Consider the following 25,571-nt stretch of genomic DNA (forward strand, 5'->3'; position numbering starts at 1 on the left):
GCAGCTTCTCCCATGGGAAAGGGTCCTATGACTGCCCTGTCATCCCAAAGCCCACACACCCACTGGTGCTGGACGACTCTGGCCCCATGGCAGGGTGTCCAGAGAACCATCTGGGAGACTCGTGCTCGGGGACGAGTTGCTGGGCAGGTGGTCTCAGGGGGTTCCTGCAGCCAGAGCATCCTTCATGAGCAGACACCTGCCCTCATCTCTCTCATCCCCGAAACCCAGCGGTGATTCCCACGTTCATCAGGCAAGGCACTCTGTGATCGCAGCCTTCTTACTTTTCTTTACAATAAAAACATTTTAACTTATTTTATAAGTTAAAAAAAAGAAAAGACAAATGATCAGAATGAAGAAGAGATTATCTGACAGGGCGGGGGCTGGATACGAAGCAAAAATACTCAAACCCCGTCAACATAAAACACACAGGAAACCCAGTGAGGAATGTCTGAAGAAACAATAGACCTTTCCCAAAGTTCATAAAAGGAATGGCTGGAATCAGGTGGAGGGACTTTTACTGGAATGACGTGGGTCACATGATATGTTAAAGTTAAGCCTGGACAGATATTTGTGAGTTTCTTAACACATTTCCGAACAAAGGGCTTCCTGTTATCCTCCACCCAGAGGCAAACAGCATAGGCATGTCGGTGTCTCCAGAGTAAGGCTCTCCGCCTTCATGGAGCGATTGCTTTGGGTTAGCAAGTGATCTGAGTCTCAGGTGGGCAGTGAGAGCCTTCTCCTCACTCAGAGAGAAGCTCTGGGAAGTGAGACTCCCACTCTGCCCGAGGAGAAGAGAGCAGGAAGCCCGCAGCCCCTGTGGCCAGCGGCCTGGGGGGACCAGGTCTCTGCACCGAGGGGCACAGAATCCAGAACACTGCAGAGAAATGTGTCTGCACACGGGCTTGAGCTGTGTCCAAGCCTTTCTCCTACGTGGACTCACCCAGCACTGACCCCATCAATCCCCTTTGTTGTTTAAATCAGCTGAATTATGTTTTCTTCATCTGGGAGCACCGTAACTGATGCGATGCCCTTCTAGAATTTTTCTTCCAGGTCTGCAGGTAAAACTTTTTCCAACAAAGGTTGTCACCTGCCTTTTCCATTTAGCCATCCACTTTTCTCTATAAAAAGAAAGTGCAGGGGCGCCTGGGTGGCTCAGTCAGTTAAGCATCTGCCTTCGGCTCAGGTCACGATCCCAGGGTCCTGGGATTGAGTCTCGCCTCGGGCTCCCTACTCAGCGGGAAGCCTGCTTCTCCCTCTCCCTCTGCCTGCCTCTCTTCCTGCTTGTACTCTCTCTATCTCTCTATCAAATAAATAAATAAATAAATCTTTAAAAAAAAAGAAAGAAAGTGCAGATCAATGTCTTTGTTTTTAAAGGCTGCACTCATTGTGTTACATCGGCGGTCTCACGCCTCGCTTCGGAGTTTCCTTTACACTCAGACATTCAGATGTCTGCCAGTTTCCTACTGTTCACCATACCGTGGAGAGCCCCATGGGCATGTACCTTGGTTCACTTGCCCGACTGTTTCTTAAGATGATTCCTATGGGGGCAATTGCAGGGTTGAAGCGCACATGTGTTCAGGGCTTTAGATGCTTCTGGTCACACCGGGCCACACAGATGTGATGCTCGTTTTCGCTCCGACCGTCTGTTTTCATCTTCTCCGGTCTGCCCGTAAGTGGTGTTTCATTGATTTTCTTATTTGTAAAAATCGCTAAAAGTCCCATTTGTATTTGTTCATTTACCACTTGCCTTGCCTCTTTAATATGTCTTGTGATCGATTTCCTCAAACATTTAAAAAATACACTTAATTTTTATTATTTATTTTTATTATTTATTTATTTATTTTTAAAGATTTTATTTATATATTTGACAGAGAGAGAGCGAGCAAGAGAGAGAGAGCACAAGTAGGCAGAGCAGCAGGCAGAGGGAGAGGGAGAAGCAGGCTCCTCGCTGAGCAGGGAGACCCATGCAGGGCTCAATCCCAGGACCCTCGGATCATGACCTGAGCCAAAGGCAGACGCCTAACTGACTGAGCAACCCAGGCAACCCATACACTTAATTTTTAAAATTGGACTGTTTCCTATTGGGGTCTTTTACTTATTTATTTATTTATTATTTTTTTGAGTAGACACCACATGCAGCATGGAGCCCAATGCCGGGGCTTGAACTCATGACCCTGAGATCAAGACCTGAGCTGAGATCAAGAGTTGGGGATGCCCAACGGACCGAGCCATCCAGGAGCCCCTTTTACTTCCATATTTATATCATTTCCATATGTTCACACTGTGTTAGGCCTGGTTATTATTGACAAATAAGTCAACATTTTTAGGCCATCAAATCAGTCTGTCAACACGGCTCCTACCTTGGGTGGTGCAGTAGCCATTGGGGTTCCTCCCCAGCATCCACACCACATCCCCCTTGTTGGGTAGCAGCCACAATATTTAGAAGGATGGACTCCCATCACCCCTTTGGTGTAGACCACGCCGGTGTGGCATTTCCTGGCCACAGTGACTGGTTCAGGGGTAGGCACATGGTCCAGGTGGCACACAGAAGTATCCTGGGGCCTCTAGGGGTCATCGTCCTGTTGTTCCAGACTTCCACTCACCTCTGGGCTTGTTCAGCTGCCTAAACCGAGAACTTCCTATAATGTAAGCCCGTCTGAGTTGGATTTTCTCTTTCCTGCAACTGCCAACATCCTAACTCATGCAGAATTCAGTACTAGGAAGTGGGATGTGGCTAGGGGGAGACCCTAAACTCTAGACATGGCCGAATTGAGTGAGGGAAGGGGCAGGAAGGAGGACTGTCTCTCATGGGGGAAAATGGGGAACTTTTGCTCGGTGTCATGAAATATCATGGTTGGCTGAATAATGGTCTCCAAAGATCTCTGCATGCTACACCAGAGCCTGTGAATGTTACTTCATATGACAAAAGGGAGCTTGTGGGCATGATTAAGTTGAGGGCCCTGAGAGGGGCTCGTGGTGCTGGATGATCTGAGCAGTTCCTTGTGAGAAGGGTCTGGGAGGAACTGGAGTGAGAAGAGGCAGAGGCCAGAGCTTTCCAGATGGAGGCAGAGGCCATAAGCCAGGGCCAGTGGGTGGCTGCTGGAAGCTGGGAAGGCAAGGAAGCAGGTCCCCCCTGGAGCCTCTAGAAGGAAGGCATCCTTGCCTACACCCTGATGTTAGCCCTTTTGTGAACCTGCATTTGGACTCCTGAGCTCCAGAACTGCAGGAGAACAAGCTGAGTTGTTTTCAGCACTTAGTTGGTGGTCATTTGCTCCAGCAGCCCTGAGAGACCAGTACAAACATAACTGTCTCCTCTTTACTCAGGGACGCGGGCTATCCGGGAAGTCGGTTGGAGCCCTCACATTCTGTAGGTGGGGTGGCTCACTCAGCAAGCTCCCAAGAGACGCATCGGGACATCGTAAGCCTGAAGCTGGCCCATCCAAATGCAGAGAAGCCTGAAACTTTAACTTGGCTAAGAAGAGATCCTTTCTGCCCTCCAGCATGGCTGGAGGTCAAGAAAACCAAGACTTTGCTCCAGGCCAAGCTAATGAGAGCTGAGCAGGCGGGTGGGTGAGTTAGCAGGGAAATCCTGGGGCAGGGGCCGAGAGGACTCCCAGCCCGGCCCCACGCCTGTCTCAAGCAGCTCCCCAGAAGCATGTCTCCGGCCAAGAGAGTGTGCCCTCTTTTTGTGGGGTGCAGCTGGCATGCAGTCTGCAGCCCAGTGCATGGACCTGGCACTTCACCAGCGAGGCCTTTGTTTTCCAGACCCCCATAGTGGAGACCATCAGATGATGGATGGCTGGGGTGGTTAGGCCGAATCCCATGCCCTCTTGCTGGGAGACAGAAATTTCTGGTTTAAATTCTCCCTATTTGTAAGAATTTTGGCTTTGGATCCCAGCCCTTGGAACTGACCAGAGGTGGATGGACCGAAGTTTGCTAAGATTTTAGGGCACCTGTATTGCTATGGGTCATTATGTATTAGGATTTGTTTCCTTTTCCCTCTTCAAGGCAGGAGTTGTTAATGCTCAGTGGATAACTCAGTCTGAGGTCACTTGGCCGCGAGAGGCTACATCTGACCCCAGCAGAGAGAGCATCACACCTCCCAGATGTGCAGGCCTCCCTCAGACAGAGCAGGCTCCCTCCAGCTGTCTGTAAAGGTGAAGGGCAGAGGAGGGGGTGGCAGGGACAGGGTGCTGCGTGAGGGCTCGGTGACTGAAGGGGTGACCTGCAGCGCCTACGGGCTGGGCACGCCCCTCTTCCTTCTTTCTGTCAGCGGTCTCATTTTGTTCCTGTCTCCTGTCACTGCTGCACAGAGGCACCTGGGGGCCCCCTGATGTTTGGGGTGGCCGAGGTCCGTGTGCTGCAGAGCTGTGGGCGTGGGCGGGGAGCCGTGGGAGTGGGACTGGGAGCAGGCGTGGAGGCTCTGTTTTCCTTTCTTTCTTTTTTTTTTTTTTAAGATTTTATTTATTTATTTGACAGAGAGAGACACAGGGAGAGAGGGAACACAAGCAGGGGGAGTGGGAGAGGGAGAAGCAGGCTTCCCGCGGAGCAGGCAGGCTCTGTTTTGTGAGTTCTAGGTGATGCTCAGGGCCCCGCTCGCCCTGGGCACCTTCCCCCAGTGCCTCCCGGCTTCTCCGGCCTCCACCACACTGACCCAACACTTCCCCAGCCAATCTGCCCGCCTCCCTGCAAACAGCAGCCTGAATTCATAGTGGGCTGAGACCTATTGCTGGAATGGGAAGCAGCTTGTCCTCGGGCCCCGGAGGGGAAGTTCTAATGAGTCCAAGCCGGCAGCCTGTTCTCCCTAGTGACTGGTCTCTCCTTCAGTGCCTGACTTAGTTCTGGCTCCTAAGGAAGCTGCCTGGGGGATTGCCCTTCCTGGATAAATCAGAACTTCTGGAGAGGTCTTCTTTTTCTTTTTTTCCTTCGGCCTCCTTCCCTCCCTGTCTGGCTGGGACACTGGCATGCGCACGTGATAGATGGAGCTGTGACACCATCTTGTGACCATGAGGCAGCACGCCTGAGCTTGGTTGCACTTGTCTCGTCTGAGCCAGTGCATTTGAGGAAATGCCTTGTAGGAGGTTTATTGGACGATGGGTAATTTTATGTGTCACCTTGACCGACTGGCCATGGTGTGCCAAGACTGAACTCCATTCTGAGTGTATCTGCGTTGTGTTCCCAGATGAAATTTGAGTTTGAATTGGTAGACTCAGAGAAAAGTAGACGGCCCTCCCCCGTGTGGGCCTCAGGCAATTCCTGATGGCCTGAATACCGGGAGAGAGGAAGGAAGGACAAATTTGTCTGGTTTTTGCCTCACAGCTTGGGCTGGGATTTAGCTCATCTTCCTCTGCACTCAGACTGGGCTTACAGCCACCGCCTCTCTAGCTCGCAGGTGCGGGGTTGTGGGACTTCTCAGCCTCCATAATTGTGTGAACCAACTCCTCATAACAAATTTCCATTTACACCTCCCCCCGCCACTTGGTCCTGTTTCCCCGGGGAGCCCTGACTAGCACATGCACGTCTATACTGAGGATGCACTTGGCAGCCGTGCCTGTGAGGGAGGGACACGGGGCAGGACGGGACGAGCAGAGGTTGAGCTACAAGCAGGCATGATGACCTTTTCCGATCCTGGAGAGCCTGGAGAGCCTGGAGCTGGGACAGCCCTTCAGGGACAGTGTGAGTTGAAGACAGAGGGCTAGGTCTTTGTCCCTTCACACCTGCCAGTCACTGGATGTGGGCTGGCCTGGGGGTGAGGTGGCTCCCTTGGACGCAGCACAGATGGTTCCCAGGGAGCCCTCGGCTGGGCGTGGGCAGCACCAGCACTCCCTGCAGTGGGGACTGGGTACCTGGGTGCTGGAGGAGTGTGCCCCCCCAGCGTCCCCTACATCACCGAGTGACTCAGCCAATAGAACATCACAACAGCCGCCTGCCTCTGGCCTTTTTGTGGGCAGAAAACGAGGTTTAAAGTGCTGCTAGTCCAGCGTCCTGTTACTTTCCATCGAAGGCATCATCCGAGGTAAGCCTTGGACCTGGGGGCACGCTGGTGAGTTGGAGAGAAGGGAGACAGAAGACCCAGCCTGAGCCATGAAACAGATGTGGAGGGACATGACTCAGTGCTCCCACACCTCACTCCAACAGCAATGGATTCTACACGTCCACACCCCAGCGGCAGAGGCTGACATATCCCACACTGCCCGTCTTTCCTCTTTGGTTTTAGTGGTGGGAGCTGATTGCATACTTTGTGAGCATGGGAGGCGCTGCTATTGTCCACCAATATCCACCCCACCATTCTTCAGTAAGAGAACTCAGCCGTTTCACTGGGAATGGATGCCCAGCCAGACTACACTCTCTGGCATCCCCTGTGCATAGGGTAGTCACAGGGGATGTGAGCAGAGGCAATAAGACCCAGTGATTCACGGACCTGTACCCTGTGTGTGGGTTTCAGGGAGTCTGATCCGGCAACTGGAGGCTCTGCACAAACTTGTGTTGGTCCAGGGGACCCACTTACAGCAAAGGAGGTGGTGGCAGTGAGCCTGTGGCTGGGGGACCCACCGGTCCTCCAACATACACCACACTGCCCAGAAGCTGCTGGCCCGACAGAGCAATGAAGCTGCCTTTCAGCTCAGAGTTTATAGCCCCTGAGTCCGGGTGCCCTACGTGCCGCTGTGTCCCCTCTAAGTAAAGACCTGGGTGTGGGAAGCAGGGGGTGGAGGCAGGACTGGATCCGCTCACATCACTCTCAGAGGTTTCCTGTTCTCACAATTCTGGCCTCTTCTAGAAGTCCTGAGCCCCAGAGGGGGAACGCTGCCAGAAAGGGATGTGGTAAGAGTCTGATTCAATGTCGAGTCATGGCTCCTTGTGCCAGCAGACTAGCCAGGCGAAGAATGGGGTCTCTCTGTGGCCACAAGAGGAGGTAGGGGTGCTACTGCCCGGTGGGGCCAGGGGAGAACACATCTGACACCTACATGAACCTGCTTCTCTGCCCAATTTTGATGGCATGTGGACAAGTACCGCAGCCATGGTCTGAGAACGGTGTGATGATCGAGGGTCTGAAGCCTCTAGGATGCTAGTCTGGGTCACCCCACCAGGTAGCTCATCCAGAACAGAAGAGGGAGTCTACAGTGGGTAAGAGCAGAGGAAAAGGAAGTGGGAGGAGGGGACGGAGGACGGGATGACTGACCGCTGTGGCTCCAAGATTGGGTCAACCTTCCTCTTGTAAATTTCCACAAAAGGAAGCAGGCAGAATCCTAGAGATGTTCTTCCAATGGTGACCCCTGTGACGCTCCTGGATCCGAGTGGTGCCAAGGTGGACTGCAGTCAGCACTACGGTGCGCTGCCCAGATGCGCTCCTTGGGACAAAGGCTCTCATTTCCTCCGTGGCCGGGAGTGCTAGCTGCTGATGGCTCAGAGAAGTCCCTCTGAGGAGCTGCCTGCAGCTGCAGGGCCCCCCTCCCAGGGGGCAGCCGTGCAATGACTGGTTTGTGCACAGTGCAAAGGCTCCACCCTCTGGTCTCAATTCAGGACATCTCTCCAGGTGGCCCCTCACCGTTCAACCTCTCCTCTGCAAGAAGCTGCCTGCACGCAAGGATCAGCCATGCCCAAGACTCACCTGTTACCCAGCGCTCCAATCTTTTGTCTCCCTGCTGCAGCTGTGATTCTCCCTCTCCCTGGAGCCACTCCTTGCATTTTGTCCCATCTTGCCCGCTCGCCTTAAACTACAGTCACAGGTCTTATCAATTGTCCCGACCCCTCCACGCCTCTCAGTGAACACTGCTCATTCATTGTCTCATCCTTTTCCAAGAGTGTGCTCACAGACACAGCAGTAAGAGCTCCGTAATCAAACATTTTATACATGGGAGAAGTCATAAATAATATAACAACAGCAGGATACACTCCCTCTGCCATCAGAAATAAAGCATAATCATAAAACTGAAGCCGCCTGACTTCCTTACTTACTGATCAAAGTCCCCACCAATACCCAGAGGCAACCACTCTCCTGAATTTAGTGTTTAGCATTCTTTTTTACTCTAAAAGAATGGAATTAAATAGTGCATGCATCCATATTCAACTTTTTTTCATTTAACCTTGTGAAATTCATTTGTGTTGATATATGTAACTAATTTATTCATTTTGTTACCATATAGCATCCTATTGGATAGCTATGTATCATTTACCAATTCTCCTAGAGATGACTTTATGACCTTCCCCCTGCCAGCAAAAGCAGCATGTTGCAGTGAATGTTCTTGTCTTTGCACACTTGGGCAAGCTGCTCTAGGGTACACACCAAGGGTGGAATTGCTGGGTTGTAGAGTATATGCATCCTTAACTACTAGAAATTGCTAGATGGCTGTTGAGAGTCACTAAATCAATTTATACTCCCACCAGCAGTGAATCAGTTCATTCTGCACCGCTCACAAATCCACATCCTTGTCAATTTTGGCATTGACAGATTTTTAAGTTTTAGCCCACCTGTCGTGTGTGAAATGGCATGTCCTTGGATTTAATTTCCATTAGCTTAAATCTTAGTGAAAGTAACCTTCTTGTTTGTTGGGGCACCTGGGCAGCTCATTAAGCATTTCCTTTGGCTCAGGTCATGATCCTGGGGTACTGGGATCGGGCCCTGTGTCAGGCTACCAGCTCAGCGGGGAGTCTGCTTCTCCCTCTCCCTTTCCCCCTCCCCCTCTCGTGCTCTCTCTCTCAAATAAATTAAAAAAAAATTATTTGTTGCACAGGGCTGCCTGGGTGGTTCAGTCTGTTGAGCTTCTGACTCTTGATTTTGGTTCAGGTCATTATCTCGGGGTCATAGGTTTGAGCCCTGTGTGGGCTCCGCGCGCTCAGCGGGGAGTTGGCTTCTTCCTCTCCCTCCTCATCTGCCACCATCCCCCATCCCCCATGCCCTCTCTCAAATAAACAAATCTTTTAAAAATTATTTGTTGCACAAATGAATACAAAGCGCTCCACTCATTCATTCTGGTTCATGCATCTGTCCTGTTTGATGCCTGCAGAGATCCCATTCCTAGACTCTACATATGTTATACTCAGTTTATACACCTGGCCTTCTACCAAACGTTCCTTTTACATCCTATCCTTACCAAGCCCCCCAGCCAAAATCCATTTCTGGGGATTGTTTCTTCTTGGCTTTGTGTTTTGATTATGTTGCCCATGATGCTGACCTATTCCTGTGACTTTGCCCTGGCAGATCCTCCCATCCCCTTGTCTGGAGACTAATCTGTCCTCTAACCTCGTGCTTGGCTGAGGTCTTACATCCGTGACCTTGACCCAAGTCATCCTAAACCAATCATAAACGTAGGCTGCAAACAGGCTGACCCCTTGCTCTCCTGTTTCTGTGATTGGTACTACTAACCCTTTGCTCAGTGGGTCCTGCAGCCTTCATCAATCTTGGTCAGTCTTGCTCCTTCCCCCAGGAGACCCGAGGCAGGAAAGCATCCTCAAGCTATAGGGACAACCGATCTAAGATGCTATAATTGCACCCAGCCAGTCACTAACTACTGTCCATTTTTTCTCTGTGAACTCTACTTCCATCATCTTCAGTCCTGCTGTCACCTCGCTGATTCTTGCAATGAGCCAGAAGAGCTGCACAGAACCCCTGAGGTCCCCAGTGATGTCCATAGGGGACCCCGGAGGCTGTTAGGAGCCAGTCTCTGAGGAGGATTTCTGAGGCCTTGGGGCTGTATATTGGGAAGAGGTCCCTGGGGCCTTCCTGAGCTCCACTAGGAGAGAATCCCAGGAGACTGCCTGAGGCTGTGTCAGGAAGGAGTCCCTGCGGATCCACTGAAACTTTATTGGAAGATCTCTGGAGATTCCCTGAGGTCATGTAAGGACAGGATCCCAGAAGAGCTCATCAGGCTATGCAGCAAAGGAGCCCTGAGGATCTAGTGAGGGTATGTCAGCTGGGGATCACCAAGGATCCATTAAGATCACACCAAAGAGAAGATTCCTGGAGTTTCTATGGTGACAAAAGGGGATCCCTGGAGAGTTCCCATGGTTGTCATTCATCCAACAAACACTTATAGAGGCAGAAGACATAGGCCCCGCTGAGCAGGATCTCACAAGCTACCTGTGGACACAGAGATAATAAAAACAGTCAGGTAAATGTTGCAGGGTGGATACAAGGACCTGTGGAAAGGGTATAAAACTCGGTGTCCGAGAGGTGAGCGAGCCATTCTGCTCTTCCAGGAGGGGCAGCCTTTGGGGATGGTGGGCATACGGCTGACACACTGCATATAAAGAACCTGGTCCAGATCTTGCATATGGCAAGAACTACATCAGTGCTACCTATCGTAAGTGAGGAGGCATGGGCAAACTTACACATACAGTCCAATTTTTGTTTCACAAGAGAACTGGCAGAGGTGTGTCAACGGACTCCCGAAAGTTAAACTGTACTGCAGTCGTGCAATGCCAGGACCTGACTTCTCGGTCCAGGTCTGCGACCAAGAGAAATCTAGCGCCAGTCATGCACGTCACTTCACATCTTCCGTTGGCTACGGCAAATTAAAAAAAACAAACAAAACACCGAAAAATAACTTCAGCAATGTATATTATTGAGTCTAATACACCCCAACTATTATTTTATCACGTAACCAGTGCAGACTTATTCTTTTTAAAGATTTTATTTGAGTGAGCTCTCGAGAGAGCAAGCAAGTACGAGAGCGAGAGCACTAGCCGGGGGGAGGCAGGGGGACGGAGAAGCAGAGTCTCCCGGCCGAGCAGGGGGCCCGACGCGGGGCTCGAGCCCAGGGCCCTGGGACCAGGACCTGAGTCCAAGGCAGCCGGCTGGCCGACTGAGCCGCCCGGGCGCCCCACCAGTGTAGACTTACTCTATCTCCGCTCTGTTTCATGCCGACTCTTTTAAAACCCTGCCGGTGGCTTACTGCGCCGGGTTCCGCGAGCCCCCAGGCGCCACCCCCGCTCTGCCGACCCGCGGCTGCCCCTCCGCTGCCTCCGCGCGCCCCGGACCCTCCCGCCGCCTCGCCCAGCAGCAGGGTATAGAGCCGGACGGGGACCCCAACCAGCCGCCAACACACGGACTCTCGCCGCCCAGGCCGCAGCCACTACACTACCTCCCCAGCGTCGCCCTTTAATGCCGTCAGCGCCCGCGCCTTGCGTCAGGCGCGCCTGGGACGGAGGCGGGACTTCCGGACGCGCGGAGGCACAACTTCCGGAAGGAGGCGGAAGAGCCTCTCGGCTCTAGGCTCGGGAGTCCGGGGACCGCTGAGGAGCCACTCGGGGTACAGGAAAGGGCCGCTGGGCCTGGCCGGCCGCACTCGAGGTGTCGGGGCCGCGGGTCTGAGGGATGAGGAGGGGCCATGGCCAGCGACGGGGCCAGGAAGCAGTTCTGGAAGCGCAGCAACAGCAAAGTCCCGGGCAGGTGGGTGTGACGGGGAGGCCGGGTCGGGGTCAGGGGTCAGAGGTCAGGTGGACGCGTAGGCCGGCTGGGCTGCGGGTGGAGTCGGGGGTCTGGGGAGGGGTGAACTGGGCTGCGGGAGGGCTGCTGGGGACGTGAGGGGCGTTGGGGGAACGGGGCTCGAGCGCAGGGTCTGGGAGGTGACAGGGGCTGCACGTAGATCGAGGCTTGAAGGGAGGAAGAGGAGCTGCTCGCGAGTTTTCCCGAGACCGGCAGGCTCTCCTCTGTGACACTCCTGGGCTCCCTGGGGAAGCCGAAAGGGACCGACTCGGGTCGCCCTGCGAAGAGTTCGGTGGAGTGCGGAACTGGCCAGCTGGCCGGGGCGGGCTGTGCTTGCCGGGCGGTCGGTTTCTGCGAGGGGGCGTGGCGGTTTGACCCACTTGAATGGCCTTCTTGTCTCGGCTGCTTTTGGCTCGAGCTCGAGGATTTGCTCCAGTGGATTTGAGACTCCCTGTGAATTTCCATGTATCCCACTTTCTGGCCTCAAAACCAACTCCTTTCTTGAGTCCGCAGCAGGAAGCAAATTAAGAAAAAAAAATTAAACAAAAAATGAAGTGCATGCAGTGACCTGGGTGCACCCTGGAAGCTGTTCGGCTCCAAAGTCCTGATCAGCGTGTGGCTGATCCCCGGCCAGCGCCCCGGGAAGGGGAAGACAGAACGTGGACAGTGCCTGGGAGAGACAGCTGCTGGCGAACGTAGGCGAGAGAGACAGATGTCAGGATTTCTAGACACGGTTTATTCTGTTTGTAAACTAATGTCTGAATACTGAAAATTAGGAGTTGTGGTATTAAAGTAAGTCCATGTAGAATCATTTATAAACACAGCTTATTCGTAAGTGTTGCGTAAGAAGCACTATGGGTGGAGTGGTAGAACTGTAAACTTTGGAATTCACTGTGTTGGGCCAGAAGCATTCAGTTTTCAGAGTGATTTGGGGAATTCGTAGGAGTGAGTTACTGACCGCTCAGACACCCTGACTTTGGAGGGGATCAGCAGAGGCGGCCAGAGATCCTGCTTCACGCCACAGGGTTGTGCGTGATTGAGGAAGAAAAGAGCTTTCTTCAAAACCAATGTCAGGGTCCAAGGTGATGTGAAAATTCTGGAATGGCAGAGAATAGGAGGTCCCAATAGTGACAGAGACAGATGCTCCAGAACATAGACCCCGGGGAAAACGAGCCACATGGCAGTAGAACTTCTGTGTGCTGCCTTTAGGTCTTGAGGTTTTGGTTCTTCCTCAGTCTAAATAAACTCTGATTCTTAACCAGCTGAGCTCTGGGGATAGTCGAGCTGCAGTATGGAGTTATAGTGGTGAATAAACATTTGGATTGAGGACTGTATCTCTTGGTAATTTGTCTTTGTATTGGATTCAGTAGTGGCCCCCTTCCCCCATTCATGTCTGTCTGGAAGCCTGCGAGTGTGACCTTATTGGGACGTACCATCTTTGCAGATGTAATTCAGCTAAAATGAGGTCATACTGGGTTGGGGTGAGTGCTAGTCCAGTGACTGGTATCTTTAAAAGAAGAGGGAAATTTGGACACAGGGAGACAGACATAGGGAAGACATGTGAAGACGGAGGCAGAGATTGGAGCCATGTGCTCACAAGCCCAGGAATGCCAAAGATCGCAGGCAGTCAATGGAAGCTAGAAGAGGCAAGGAAGATCCTTCTCTGAAGACTTCAGAGAGAGTATGGCCCTGCCAACACCCTCATTTTGGACCCCAAACCTCCAGAACTGTGAGAGGATCAATTTCGGTCGTGTTGGGATGGCCACGGGAAGCTAATGTGGTCTCCGGCTTTTTTCTGTGAGGTTCTGCGTCACCAACGACAGACTTGCGTTTCCCTTGCGTTTCCCACTGCGGTGCGTGTCTGAGGCGTTTTTGAGAGCAGCTCCCTTGTCGGAGTTCCAGAGCTGGAGCGGAGTCTTGCAGAGCTGCCAGAGGCTGCCCCTGCAGAGGGCAGGCACAGAGGAGAGGTGGGCCCCCTGGAGAGGCCTGCCCAGCGGCCTGTGCCCCCCGCCTCCTAGGCCTGGTTCCGGCGGTGCTGCTCTCCAGGCAGCAGCAGGAGTTGCGAAGCTGTGCCCTTTCTCCCCATAGCTCACCTTCCTGTGGTGATCACTTGTCACAAGCTTAGTCCTTACCTGCACGAGCACAGTGCTGGCAGCGTTCCTGGCCGGTTTCCTGCGGCTCCGCCCTTGCAGTGCTGCCCAGGATTGTCTCACTCGTCGAGTGTGGACATCAGCCCAAGGAAACGAGAAGGAGGAAGAGTAGACTCACCACAGCAGACAGAACTGTTAAGGGGTCTTTTATACAGCGTAGCCCTTAGAAGCTCCTTAGCAATCATTCACTCATCACACGTCCTTGTGACAATAATGGCAGGTAGTCACTGAGCTCTTACTGTTTGCCAGGCCCGATTCTTGGTGCCCTACGAGTGTTGCGTCTCCCTAGTGTTTCAGAGTTACAAAACAACGCGCCGTCCTCCAGCTGACACTCCCCGAGGTAAGCTCGGGTTAAGGCCCTTGCGAGTTTCCCCTGAAATGCCATGTGGAGAAGCATAGGAAGGCCCTTTATAACCTGACCCCTGCCCAATTCTTGAGCCACATCTCCCACGCCTCCTTGCTCTGACGTTGCCCTCAGCGGTACTCACGGACTTGCGGGTTCCTTGGTGTCCATGCTGTGTGATACGTCTGTCAGGTTCATGCTCTCAGAGCTGACCAGAATGTTGTTTGCCTCCCTCTCCTCCTCTTTGCCTGGCTTATTTTATTTTTTATTTTCAAAGTTCACCTCCAGTGCACCTCCTTGTAAAGTCTTGTGTGTTTTCCTGAAGTCTGGACTAAAGTACCTTTTTGTGCATCAAACTCAGCATTGTTGGTATGTGCTTGTTTTCTCCTCCGGACCGTGAGCTCTGCGAGTTTCAGGAGCATGCCTTCCTCCCTTTTGCATTGTTAGTGCTGATAAATGGTGATTGATTCAGACTGCCTTCCAGATTAACTGGAGGGAGTAGGTGACTTGGCCAGGGTCTCACACTGCATGAGAGGTGGTCTTGCCAGTAGCCACCCGTCCTCTATTCACGCTGGTCCTTAGGTTGTCTATTTGGCTGGGGCTTTCTTAAAAATTTCTGGATGAAGCAGGATGTGTGATATGGTGGAAGCACCTCTGACTTGGCTCTGTGGTCTGGGTTTCAGCCTTTTTTTTTTTCTATTAATCTCTGTGTGACTTTCACCAGGTCATGTCACCCCTGGGGCCATCAGTTTCTGCCAGTGTAACCTGATGAAGCTGGATGAGACCTAAGTGGCTGAGATCTCCAGGCACATATTTGTTCGGTCTGGTCCGATTCTCTTTGATGAGCACGAGAGAAGGCCTCTTGGAGCAGCTTTGAGAGTTTGAAAATTTATTCATTCAGTAGATATTTGTTTAACCAACTCTTGGTGCCAGTAACAGTTCCAGGGGCTAGAGATACACCAGTGAACAAAACAGATCAGAACCAGTGCTGTCTCAGAGCTTACAGCGGAGCTGGAGGGGCAGAGAATAGAGACCATGACTAAGTTAAGAAGAGAGTTACCCCTGAGAAGGTGGGAACTGTTATCCTGTTATTGAAACCTAAAGCAGAGAATTGGGATTGGGAGGCATGTGGAGTGGGGAGGGTTTCCCGGTGATAAGGTGGCCAGAGAAGGTCTCACCGAGGAGGTAACATTTGAGCAGGACTCACAAGAGGTGAGCGAACAGGCCCCCTGGGTGGCTGGGAGGACAGTGGTCTGGGCAGAGGGCCAGTGGAAAGTCCCCGGTTGGGAGCGACAGCGGTGTGCTCGAGAAGAGCAGGGGGCCTGGTGACTGGAGCCGAGGGAGGAGGGGGAGAGTGCTGGGGCACGAGGTCTGGAAGCTGGTGGGGGCGGGCCTCGTGGCACAGTGGAAAGACGTGGGCTTTCTGTCTCTTATTCTGATGGGGGAACACTTTGGAGGGTCTTGGCAGAGGTGTGGCAGGATCCCTTTGGCCTCTGGGTGGATGGTAGGTTAGGGGCTGGGAGGGAAGGGCGGAAGCAGGGAGGCCAGTTCGGAGGCTGTGGTGAACATCCAGGTGAGGGAGGATGGTGGCGCTGCAAGAATCAGAGGGCGGGTGGTGGGGATCAGGATGGGTTCAGCCTGTGACTCTCTGGGGCTGGTTCTTTCTTGGGCCAGTGACTCACTTGGCTCCGAGGGGCGGTTGCCCTCTGCAGTTGCGGGTGGCACTCTTGCCACACGTAGCTGTCAGTGGCAGGACGAAGTCACCGCCCACCGCGGTGCGAGCGCAGGCAGCCCTCCGGCGTGGGTCCGCCGTGGCCGTGAGCTCTGCGCACAGGAGGCCGTGCGGGCGGTGGGGCCTGTGCAGGGCGACGTTTGTGAGCAGGATGGAGGCGGGAAGGGCCCACATTGAATAGGCAAGGCTGTGGGTGCCTGGGGTGGAGCTGGAGGAGAAGACCGCTCACGGTGTTGTGGCTCCGACAGCTTTCAGCTTCCAGCAGTCACAGCCCGAGGAGTCTCCGAGCCGGTGAGACGTCAGCTCCACCGTCATTGTAACAGGCCGCCATCACTCATCAGCTGAGGGGAGGACTTGTTGGGGGGACAGTTCATTCGTTCAGAACGTACTCTGTGTGCCAGGTCCCGTGCTGAATGCTGAGCCAAGAGATGTGGCTCTCAGAGGCTGCTGGGGTGAGGGAGACGGTAAGCACATTGGTATGTTCTTCGAAGGTCATCGTCTGGGGGCGTTGGCAGAAGCACAGGACCCTGCGTCAATGGAAGGCCATGCCCTTCCAGAAGAGGTCATGCCTGACCTGAGACCTGGAGGTGGAGAGGGAGCCAGCCCGCAGAGATGCACAGATGCGGAGATGCGGGGTGGGCGTCAGAGCACTCCTGGCAGGGCAAGGGTGCTGCGGGGACCCTGGGGCTGGGGAGGAGGACGGCAGGAGGGGAGCCTTGTGAGAAGAGGGGTGGGAGGCGGGCAGGGCTTGGAAGGCCATAGAAAAGAGCCGCAACAAAGCACTGAAGGGTGGCGATCACCAGGGTTCTGGCCGGAGGGATGGGGTGTGGTTGCAGATTAATGAACCCCAAAGACGTCCGCATCCTTATCCCTGGAACCTGGAACCAGACCACATGGCAAAAGAGAGTGAAAGGTGCAGATCTGCTGACCCTGAGTTGGTAACTTTTCCTGGGTGGCCTGGTGGGTCCAGTAGAATGGAGTGAGCGCTTGAAAGTGGTCAGAATCAACAGCAGATGAACGCTGGTCTTGTCACTGGCTCTGAAAGTGGAGGAAGGGGCCATGAGCCGGGGGGTGCGGTGGCCTCCAGCATTTGGAGCGGCCTTCTGCTTACAGCCGGCGGGAACCTCAGTCCTACAACCGCAGGAAACTGAATTCTGCCAACAGCCTGAATGAGCAGGACGTGGACTCTCCCCAGAGCGTCCAGAAATGAATGCAGTGGCCAACACCTAGACTTTAGTCCCCTGAGAACTGCCTTGGACTTCTGACCTCCAGACTTTAAGATAATAAGTGTGTTTCAGGCTGTGTGTGGCGGACTGTTAGAGCAGCCACAGAAAAACCCCGAAGTAGGAGGAGGAAGGTTGGAGAAATGTGCGGGAGGGATGTTGGATGGGAAGGGTTGTGGGTAGCCCTCCGCACCTGACCCTGCAGAGTCTTGCTCTTGAATGTGGACAGGGCACCTGCTTCCGTCTTCCCGGGTGGGCTGGCCCCTCACCGCCCACCTCTGCAAAGTGCATTTAGTCCCGAAGGACTGGAACAGCACTGGGAGGGCTCTTCCTCGTGTCTCCTTGGGTCCAGGAACCAGGTGGAGGCCCTGCCTCTTTTTCCGGAAGCTCGGATCTGCTGCCCTGACCAGCTTGCTCTTGTGTTTTCAGAAACCTGTTTGTTTCCTTGCTTGTATTTTTGAAGTGGCTGTTTGGATGGAGTGCCTGTTTATTCCTCTCTTCCCGTGTTGCGAGGAGCCCGGGAGTCTCTCGGGTGGGTCTTTGTGTCCCGTGCGAGCGGGTCTCTGGGCTCCGTCTGTAAGTGGAGTTGGTCTTACTGTGCCAGCGCCTTGGAAGCACCGGGGGTGGGGGTGGGGGTGGGGGTAGGGGTGGTTTGCTCTGCACACAGTTCCCCTTGCTTGTTTGTTTCCTGGTGGTCCTGTTTGATGTTACTAAATGCCTTTTTAGCTGGTCTGGAAACATTTTGAAAAATGAACTTAATGTGAATCATGTTTTTTCTCTTTTACATATTTGTCTAACGTAGCAAGTCTAGACTCTTATGGGTTAATCGTAAGTGAGGACAGAAATGATTAAAATAAATAAATCCCTGATGATTTTGATTAAACATTTTTTTTTTTTTTAAACTGAGAGCAGGGGGAAGTGTTCCATTCCCCGAGTGCTGTGAAGGCACGGTCGGAGGTCATGGGTGGGAACGAGTCAGAGTGCCCTGGGAGCCTCCGTCTGTGTCTGTTCCCCAGACTGCCCTGGGCTAGCCCTGCCTGCGTGCAGCACGGAGGAGGACGGTGGCCAGTGACCGGGGCCAGTATGGGACACCCGCCCCTCCCCGGCCTCTCCCGCAGCTCCGTCTCTAACCGCCCCAGCTTCCTGGTGCTCAGACGTGCACAGTTTGGAGTCTGGCCCTGCAGGCCGTTCGGGGTGCAGCACGGGTCCGCCAGGGGGTCCTGCAGACAGCCGGGCGTCGGGATGGCCCTGTGCCGGGCCCTGGGAGCGCGGACCATGCCGAGCGAGGCTGCGGACAGACGTCCTGGGGCAGGGTTTTGTGCCACACTCCGGACGAGGCACCGTGGGCCTTGTTGTGACACTGCACGCTCGAGACTGCTTCTCTCCTGCCAGGGTCCTGACACGCGTCGTGCCGTCGGCCCTCCCTGCGGCCGGGGGTTTGCAGACCCGGAAGCCTGGGCTGTGGGCGGGTGGCAGAGCTGGCCCCCCGGGAGCTGGCTCCCACTGCTGGCCCCTGGGCTCGGCCCCCGCCCGGCTCCTCTGGCCTGGGGGTCGGGAACCCGGTTCCTGTGCGCTCGGATTTGCACAGCGTGGGGGTTCTTCAGGAGGAGAGGAACAGCTTCTTCTCATTTCACCCTGGTATTCCCTCCGCAGACCAGAGGCGGAGGGGTTGGGAGGCCCAGAGGGAACGGGGCAGCCTGGGTTCTTCCCATCTGTGGGGCCCTGGGCTTGGGGGACTTTCATTTTGAGTATCCCTAGTCTTTTTGTTCCCCCATTCTGAAATGCTGTTTCCTCTTTTCTGGGGGTTAACATGGAAATCCCAGCCTGAGTGCTGAGGGTCACAGAGGTAGGTGCGCGTGGTCGTCAGCGGTTAGAGCAGTGCGGACTGCCTGCAGTCATGTGAGCTAAGGGCTACAGACGCTGTCGCCGTGGCTCGCACAGCCGGCCGGGGAGCACGTGCACCAGGCCCTGTGGCAGCCCTGCCCGAGTGTGCTCCCGTCTGCCCAGATGGCGCTGCCGAGCTTGCGTCTGTCCCGGGCCCGCGGCTCCTAAGCGAGTGAGCCGCCTCTGAGCCCAGGCATGCTAGTTCAGGGCAGAGCTGTACACTTCTGGGTCCCCGACGGCATTAGCTCTGTTCCCTGGGGCCCCTTCTGGGTGTTCTTGCCCGTCCTGGCGTCCATCCTCTGGGGGTCTGGAGTTCGCCGGCGCTGGTGTGTGCCCACTGCCCCGGCTGGCATGTCTGTCGTCTGCTGTCTTCCTTCTCACACAGCCTCTGCACTTGAGCTTGGCCATGCTTCTCGCGGCCAGCCCCCCTCGATACGCTTCTTAAATGTGCCATGGAGCAGCTCTCCACCTGTCCCCGCGTATACCTTGCTCCAGTTTTGAAATGACCCTTCTTTCAGTGAACCTTTGTACTGAACTAAAAGAATAAGGCTTGCTGGCTCTAAGGCTTATGCCCAGGGGAGACAAACAGCGCTTAATTCCTGTCTTCTGGATGAGCTCCTGATCCTTCACGGAAAGCCCTCCGCAGGGTGACTGGGATTGTCTCAGGGCACTGGTCATGATGTGTGTGGAGAGCAGGGCAAAGGGCAGGGTCTTGGAAAGGGGACGGGTCCCTCGGCGCCACTGCGACCATTGGAGGCAGGGGGCAGTGCGTTTGAGGGTGTTGATACACGGGCTTCTCTGGTTTTTCCAGTGAACTTGTTTGCAGGTGGTGAGGCCAGCCAGTTGGTGGGACGGTGTGTTGTGCTGTCGGCGTGGGGATCTGAAGGGGGCGTCTGGCCACGCTGCTTTCAGAATTCAGGCCGGCTCTGGGAGGAGAAAAGCTTTAAGTATTTGTGATGGTATTTTCCTCCTCCTGTCGGGGGCGCTGGGCAGTTTGATGGGATGGGGAAGGAGCACATAAGCCTGCCTCCACCGACGGTAGCCGTCTGCCGGGCGAGCTGGTAGTGCCTCGGGTCGGGCCGCCGTGGCGTGGGACGGCCCGTGAGGACGTGGTGGCTCTGGGCCCCGTTTTGTTTTCTCTTTAAGATTGTGCTCTTTCTTGGATTAGTTTTCTGTTTCAAAACCACTCACTAGAGCTGTGTGGCATTTATTTCCAGACCAAATGTGGATTCAGGGACCGGCCTGATTTTCAGTGGCTCAGTTGGGATGGGTCAGGCAAGGGAAATGCAGGAGCTGATCAGAGGGCGCTCTCCTGTTGGGTTCTGAGAGAGTGTGCTCTGTCCTGTGGAACTTAACTCCTTCACGTGTAAAAGCCTCAATCATTCAAATATTTGTATAACAAAGAAGCATTAAATGTCTCAAGCATTTATTGGATGCCTTCTGTGTGCACAACAGGCCCTAAAGTTTGCTGGCCTGGGCCCCTGCAGGGCAGTCTGGGGGGCGCTCCCAGTTCCTGGGGCAGCGTGGGCGAGGGAAGGGAGATGCTGGTGGAGGAGGGTGAGGGTGACCTCAAACTGGACCTTGAAGGACCGTCCGTTCCTACAGGTCCGTACTTGGTCGTGGGGGTGTTCTGTAGACAGGGCCCGGGGCTGGCCTGTGTGGCAGCCGAGTGGCTGCATGAAGGCCCAGCCGAGGAAAAGGTGAACAGGAGAGAAGAGCGTTGCTAGCAGGGACCTGACCGAGGGGGCTGGGCTTTCAGATGGGGTGGGCTGGAGGCCAGCGCTGGCCCCAAGCGGGGGTGGTGGTGTGGGGAGGGGCGGGAGAGGAACAGGGAAGGTTCCAGTTGTTCCCCAAGGGCGACAGGAAGACCTTGCAGACTTTGAGCTGGGGAGTGAAGCTGTCCCCTGACTGGCAGAGCCGAGACCAGAACCAGAGGCAGCCGCGTGGGACAGTGACAGAGGGGAGGGTGGAGCCGTGGGAAATGGTTCAGGGTTTAGGAGGACGTGGAGATTGGCTGAACGTGGGTGGCGTGCTTCAGGGAGGAGGGGAGGGGGTCCCTTGGGCTCCTGGATTGCCATTCATGGAGATTAGGTCATGGAAGGAGTTGGTGACCTGGTCAGGAGGAGAGACCGAGCCCGATCCAGGGTGGTGGGGATAGCAGGTGGGTATTTGATGCCACAGACGTGGGCGGCCCAGGAGGGCCAGGAGCTGCTGGTGGCAGAGGGGCGTGAGGGGGTGCAGGAGGCAGGATGCACTCGTTAGTCTTCTGCCTGATCCGTGGGGGTTGTCCCGGGGCTGGACACGGTGAGAAGTGGGCATGAGGTGTGGCAACTGGGGCAGAGCTGACTTCCGTAGTGGGCCCGTTACTGTGAGGCGGGGAGCGTGTGGCTGAATTGCCAGTGGTGCCCCAGAGGCAGCGGTTTGAGAACCCTTTACCTAGAGATGGTCAGGAGCGTCAGGAGAGAGCGTGGTTTCCCGTAAAGTGGGAAGAAGGCAGGGCTGGGGCCTCGGCTGTGGGGTGTGGAGGTCAGGAATGTGTAGAAGAGTCTGAGGAGCCCCTGGACAGGCCGGCAGGAAAGGGGGTGCGGTGGCATGGGGGGGATGGAGAGCAAGGTCGGAAGGGCTGGACGAGGTGCGTCTGGAGGCCAGACGAGGGCAGGAGGATTGAGGGAAGGTGGGACTCGGGGGTGGCTGGCCGCCACGCTATACACTTTGCCTGCTGATTCCAAAGCCTTCTTTCCTCCTCCTCATCGTATCTTCTGTTTTCCATAATACACACCCATCAGTTTTGTTTGGGTTGAGGTCTCGTGGACGTAGAACATTGTATGAGTTTTGGGCGACAGTGTAATGATTTGATATGCGTATATCTTGTGAGATGATCACAGCCCGTCCTTAACCTCCGCCACCACACAAGCTTCAGGTTGTTTTCCTTCTGGTAAGAACTTGTGAGGTCTTCTCTCTGAGCTGCTGTCAAGTCTGCGACACCGTGTTACTAACCGTAGTCACTCTGCTGCACACATCACTTCCCCGGGACTTATTTAAGTTTGTGTCTCCTGCCCGCCTTCACCCTCTTGCCTGCCTCCCCCCACATCGGACAGCCACCAGCCTGTCCCATGTATCTGTGAGTTCACACGTTCCCCTTCGCATGTGGAGGAGAACTTCATTGTAAACATGCTCATTTCCAAGATCTGTTTCAAGAGACTGTCCATGGAGCAACCTGCTGATCGACTCAACAACGGCCCGAGTCTCTGCTGGGTTCTGGGGGCCCCAAGGAGCACGACAGGAGACAAATCCTGTCCCTTTCACGGGGCGCTCTGGCCCCGTGGGGGCACTAGACGGCCGAGAGTGTGTGGGACAGGCTGAGTGGCAATGCCGGGTGGGGTGGCGCGGCTGTCACTGCTGGGACAGCTCGAGAGGGGCTCCGGCCTGGGTCTGAGGGGCCACGTGTGCCTGCAGCCGGCTCCGCGGGGGCCGAGAGTTCCAGGCTCTGCTGTGGGTGCGGGGACGATGGACTTGTTTGCTGTGCTGATAATGGTGTTTCATGCACTTTCCTCTGAAGCCCTCTGAAGTTAATTTCCTTGGAAAACTTACTTCTTCTGAATATTTTATAAACCTGGGGAACATCGCTGTGTGTTAGAGCGAGCCTAACGGTAAATCAGTCGCTAATTGAGTTCATATTTCAGAAAAGCACTGTTGAGCGCAGAGGGGGCGCAGCATGGTTTGTGAGCCCGGCCGGGGAGGTGGTGGCCGGGGAGGTGGTGGCCGCGGCGGGCCTCCCGACCTGCCCACTGATGCCCCGCGCCCGAGCTGCCGGCGAGCACTCATCCTAAATGCCGGCATAGGTTCTTGGTTTCCTTTTAGGTGCTTAGGACATTTCTTTTCCGTACTTTCCCTTCATCTCACGCTTCACTGTCTCAGGGCTGAAAGCAGCCCTGCGACTCCAGCCTTTCACTGAGGAACAGAGAGCCATCCTGGTCCCTGGCTCATCAGTTTTGTTGCCAAGCCAGGGCCTTGGTGGTGGGGGGTCCTAGTTAGACCAGAGACATGTTTGCCAGGACACGCGGGAGAGAATCGCCCTCTTGCTTCTCCCGCTGCTCTGCTCACCTGTGTTCAGATGATCGCCTGCCATCGTGGGAGCCGGGGGGGGGGGTTGTCCCTGTGTCCCTGGCTCCCTGGCGTCTCTCCAGCTCCAGTGCTGCTGCTTGCGGCAGGTGCTCAGCCAGCGTCTGCCGAATGAAGGGTGCCCTCCAAGGGGGACTAGGCTTGAGCACTTGGCCGTCCACAAGTGGGCACTCAGATGGCCTTAGATTCTGGTTTTTATTATACTTTCCCTGCCCCGAGTTGTAAAGGTGGTGGAGCAGAGTCCTGAAGAGCCAGCGGTGATTGTTCAGGGGCCCCCGTCTCTCTTCTGTGGGCCTCCCCCAGCTGACCCGTGTCTCCAGCCTGTCCTCACCTGTGACCCCCTCTGCCTGGGGGCGCCCCTCGCTCCCACCTCCTGCTTGTGGTGAATCTCAGCTTTACTGTCTCTGTCGCCTGCCTTCCCCTTCCTGGTGGGGGCGTTGCAGGGGTGACTCCCTGTGCCTCATGCAGGAGGGGTGTGCTCTGTTGAGAACTCAGGGGCTATCGTCGGGGGGTCCTCTTCCGGGTGCCATCCTGGGGGGCATCTCTCCACCTGCCCGTCCCTGGGCTGCCCTGTGCGGTGCGGTCCTTGGTCTGGGCGCCTCCCTCTCAGCTGGATGGGAACCTCTGTGGGGCCGCAGGGTTGGGTCCGTGACTCATCGTGAGTTCTCGCGCATTTGTTCTTCCATCTGAGAGTCCTTCCCGGCCACCCAGTTGTGTGGTCGCTAACGCTCTACACTGCATATACTATATACGGGATGGAGACCCGCCCGCCCAGAAAATGTAGCTGTGGTCCCCACTGTTGGCCTGCTGGTAACCAGTGAATCCTTCTGAAGTTTCATGGTCTTAGTTCAGGGGGTGATATCATGTCTGTCATTTTCACTTGAAGCTACTAAAATGTTTTGTTCTGTGCTGGTGGCATTAGGGACTTCTGTCATTCGGGGCTGCAGAGGTAGACTCGGACCTGTTTAAAGGTCAGCCGGGTGGCTGGTGCAGAAGGGCTGCCTTGCTCCAGCCTTCACCCCCCGCGGCACAGCCACCTTCCTGGACACCCGGTCAGGGAGGAGACCCTCCTGCTTCTTCCCCCTCTCCCCCTCCCTCCCTCCCTCCCTCCCCCTTTCCTCCCTTCCTTTCAGCATCTTTGGGGAGACGTCATTTACCTATCCTCTATTTCACCCACTTAAACTGTACAGTTCAGTGTTTTTAGTCTGTGGAGTTGGACGATCATCACCATAGTCAATTTTAGAGCATTTGCCTCACCAGCCGTGACTCCCCAATCCCTCCTCCCCAGCCCCTGGCTGCCACTCATCTGCTTTCTGTTTCTGTAGACTTGCTTATTCTGGACATTTGCTTATTCATGTGTGTGGGATCATATGAATGTGGTCTTCGTGACTGGTTCCTTTCACTGAGCGTGATGTTTCCAGGCTTCATCCACGTGGGAGCGGCTGTCAGCCCTTCATTCCTTGTTGGAAGCTGACAGTATATTCCAGCGTGTGCCTAGGTCACCCACGGATGGACCTCGGGACTGTTTCCACACTTTGGCTATTCAGAGTTGAAGCCGCTGCATCCTTTTCCTGGACCCAGAGTCCCCTCCTCCCCCACCCCTCCGCTCCCATCCTATTCTCAATTTGTTTTCATCACCATCATGCGCTAGGAGTTTTGACCACCATGTATGTATCCGACATGATAGATAATTTCATTTTCTCGTTTTAAAAACTTTTTATAAATGACATCATCCTGTGCATATTCAAGTTACTCTTCAGTGGTAGGCTTGTAAGTTTACCGATCTTGGTTCTTGTAGTTCCTTCATTTTTATTGTGGTTAGTATTCCATTATACGTGTATGTTCCAGTTTGTTTATTTGTTATTCAGTTGATAATGGACAAAGGGATAATGTGAATTCATTCTTCAGTTGATGATGGATAAAAGTTTTTCTTAAAATTTTTTTTCTTTTTAGCGTTAGCGACATCGCTGAACCTGCCTCCTGTGTCCTTACACAAGGGGTTTTCATGGCGTGTGCCTAGAAGTGGCATTATGTCTTGTGTATCTGCTTTTCGTGAGGAATCACTGGGGTCCTCTTTAAAGCAATGAATTACTGTGGTGTTTTTAAGCAGTACAATTCATTAAAAAGTTTATTGGTGAACATATTTTTTAAAGAATGATTTCATGATGTGCTACTTATTCTTTTAAAATGGCTTTAGCTGAAGCCTGTTTTTCTTTTTAGCTATGCAAGACCAGATAAAAATGCAATTTTAATAAGATAAAATGAGATGCCTTTTAGTCTGAGCTTGAACTTTGCTGGAACATTTTCTGCTCAATAAACACAAGTGGTGTGCCCATGAAGAATTAATGCGTTGGTGCTGTCCTGGGAGGCAAGGGGCCTGCATTGTGGTAACACTGCAAGACCCATGGAAATGCCTTGCACATAGAGGGCAGAGACCCACTGCCTGCTGATTTTGAGCCATATTTGTGTACTGAGACGTAAGGGAAGGGTGCAAGCCAGCAAGGTAGGTGCATAATTCAGGTGAATGCTGTCTGTAGGTCACTTGGCGGTAGTCAAGCTGCTGCCATTTATGGCTGTCTCATTTCTTACACGTTCTTATTCCCATTTCCGAGATGAGGAAGCTAAAGCCTAGAGCAATTACCCCAGGCCCTTTGGCTCTTAAAACAGGAAACCTTCTACCAAGGTTGGGGAA

At 54.2% G+C, this 25,571-nt stretch overlaps 1 protein-coding gene and 1 long non-coding RNA gene across 3 annotated transcripts in view; one reads left to right on the forward strand and one right to left on the reverse strand.

Moving 5' to 3' along the window:
* Positions 1 to 7,830: 7,830 nt before the first annotated feature.
* LOC118523323 (uncharacterized) lies at positions 7,831 to 11,098 on the reverse strand. The gene is made up of 3 exons (XR_004911046.2): positions 10,839 to 11,098; positions 10,330 to 10,502; positions 7,831 to 10,078 (listed from the first exon to the last, which is right to left on the reverse strand). It is a non-coding gene; the product is annotated as an uncharacterized LOC118523323 (long non-coding RNA).
* Positions 11,099 to 11,191: 93 nt separating this feature from the next.
* TBC1D22A (TBC1 domain family member 22A) overlaps positions 11,192 to 25,571 on the forward strand; it is a 319,474-nt gene continuing 305,094 nt past the window's right edge. For both annotated transcript variants that reach the window (XM_078076759.1, XM_078076760.1), the window contains exon 1: positions 11,192 to 11,389. In XM_078076759.1, the coding sequence (XP_077932885.1) occupies positions 11,328 to 11,389 (62 nt within the window). In that variant the 5' untranslated portion in view covers positions 11,192 to 11,327. The remainder of the gene's footprint in view (positions 11,390 to 25,571) is intronic.

Source organism: Halichoerus grypus, chromosome 6 (assembly GCF_964656455.1).
Source record: "Halichoerus grypus chromosome 6, mHalGry1.hap1.1, whole genome shotgun sequence".
Taxonomy (NCBI): domain Eukaryota; kingdom Metazoa; phylum Chordata; class Mammalia; order Carnivora; family Phocidae; genus Halichoerus; species Halichoerus grypus.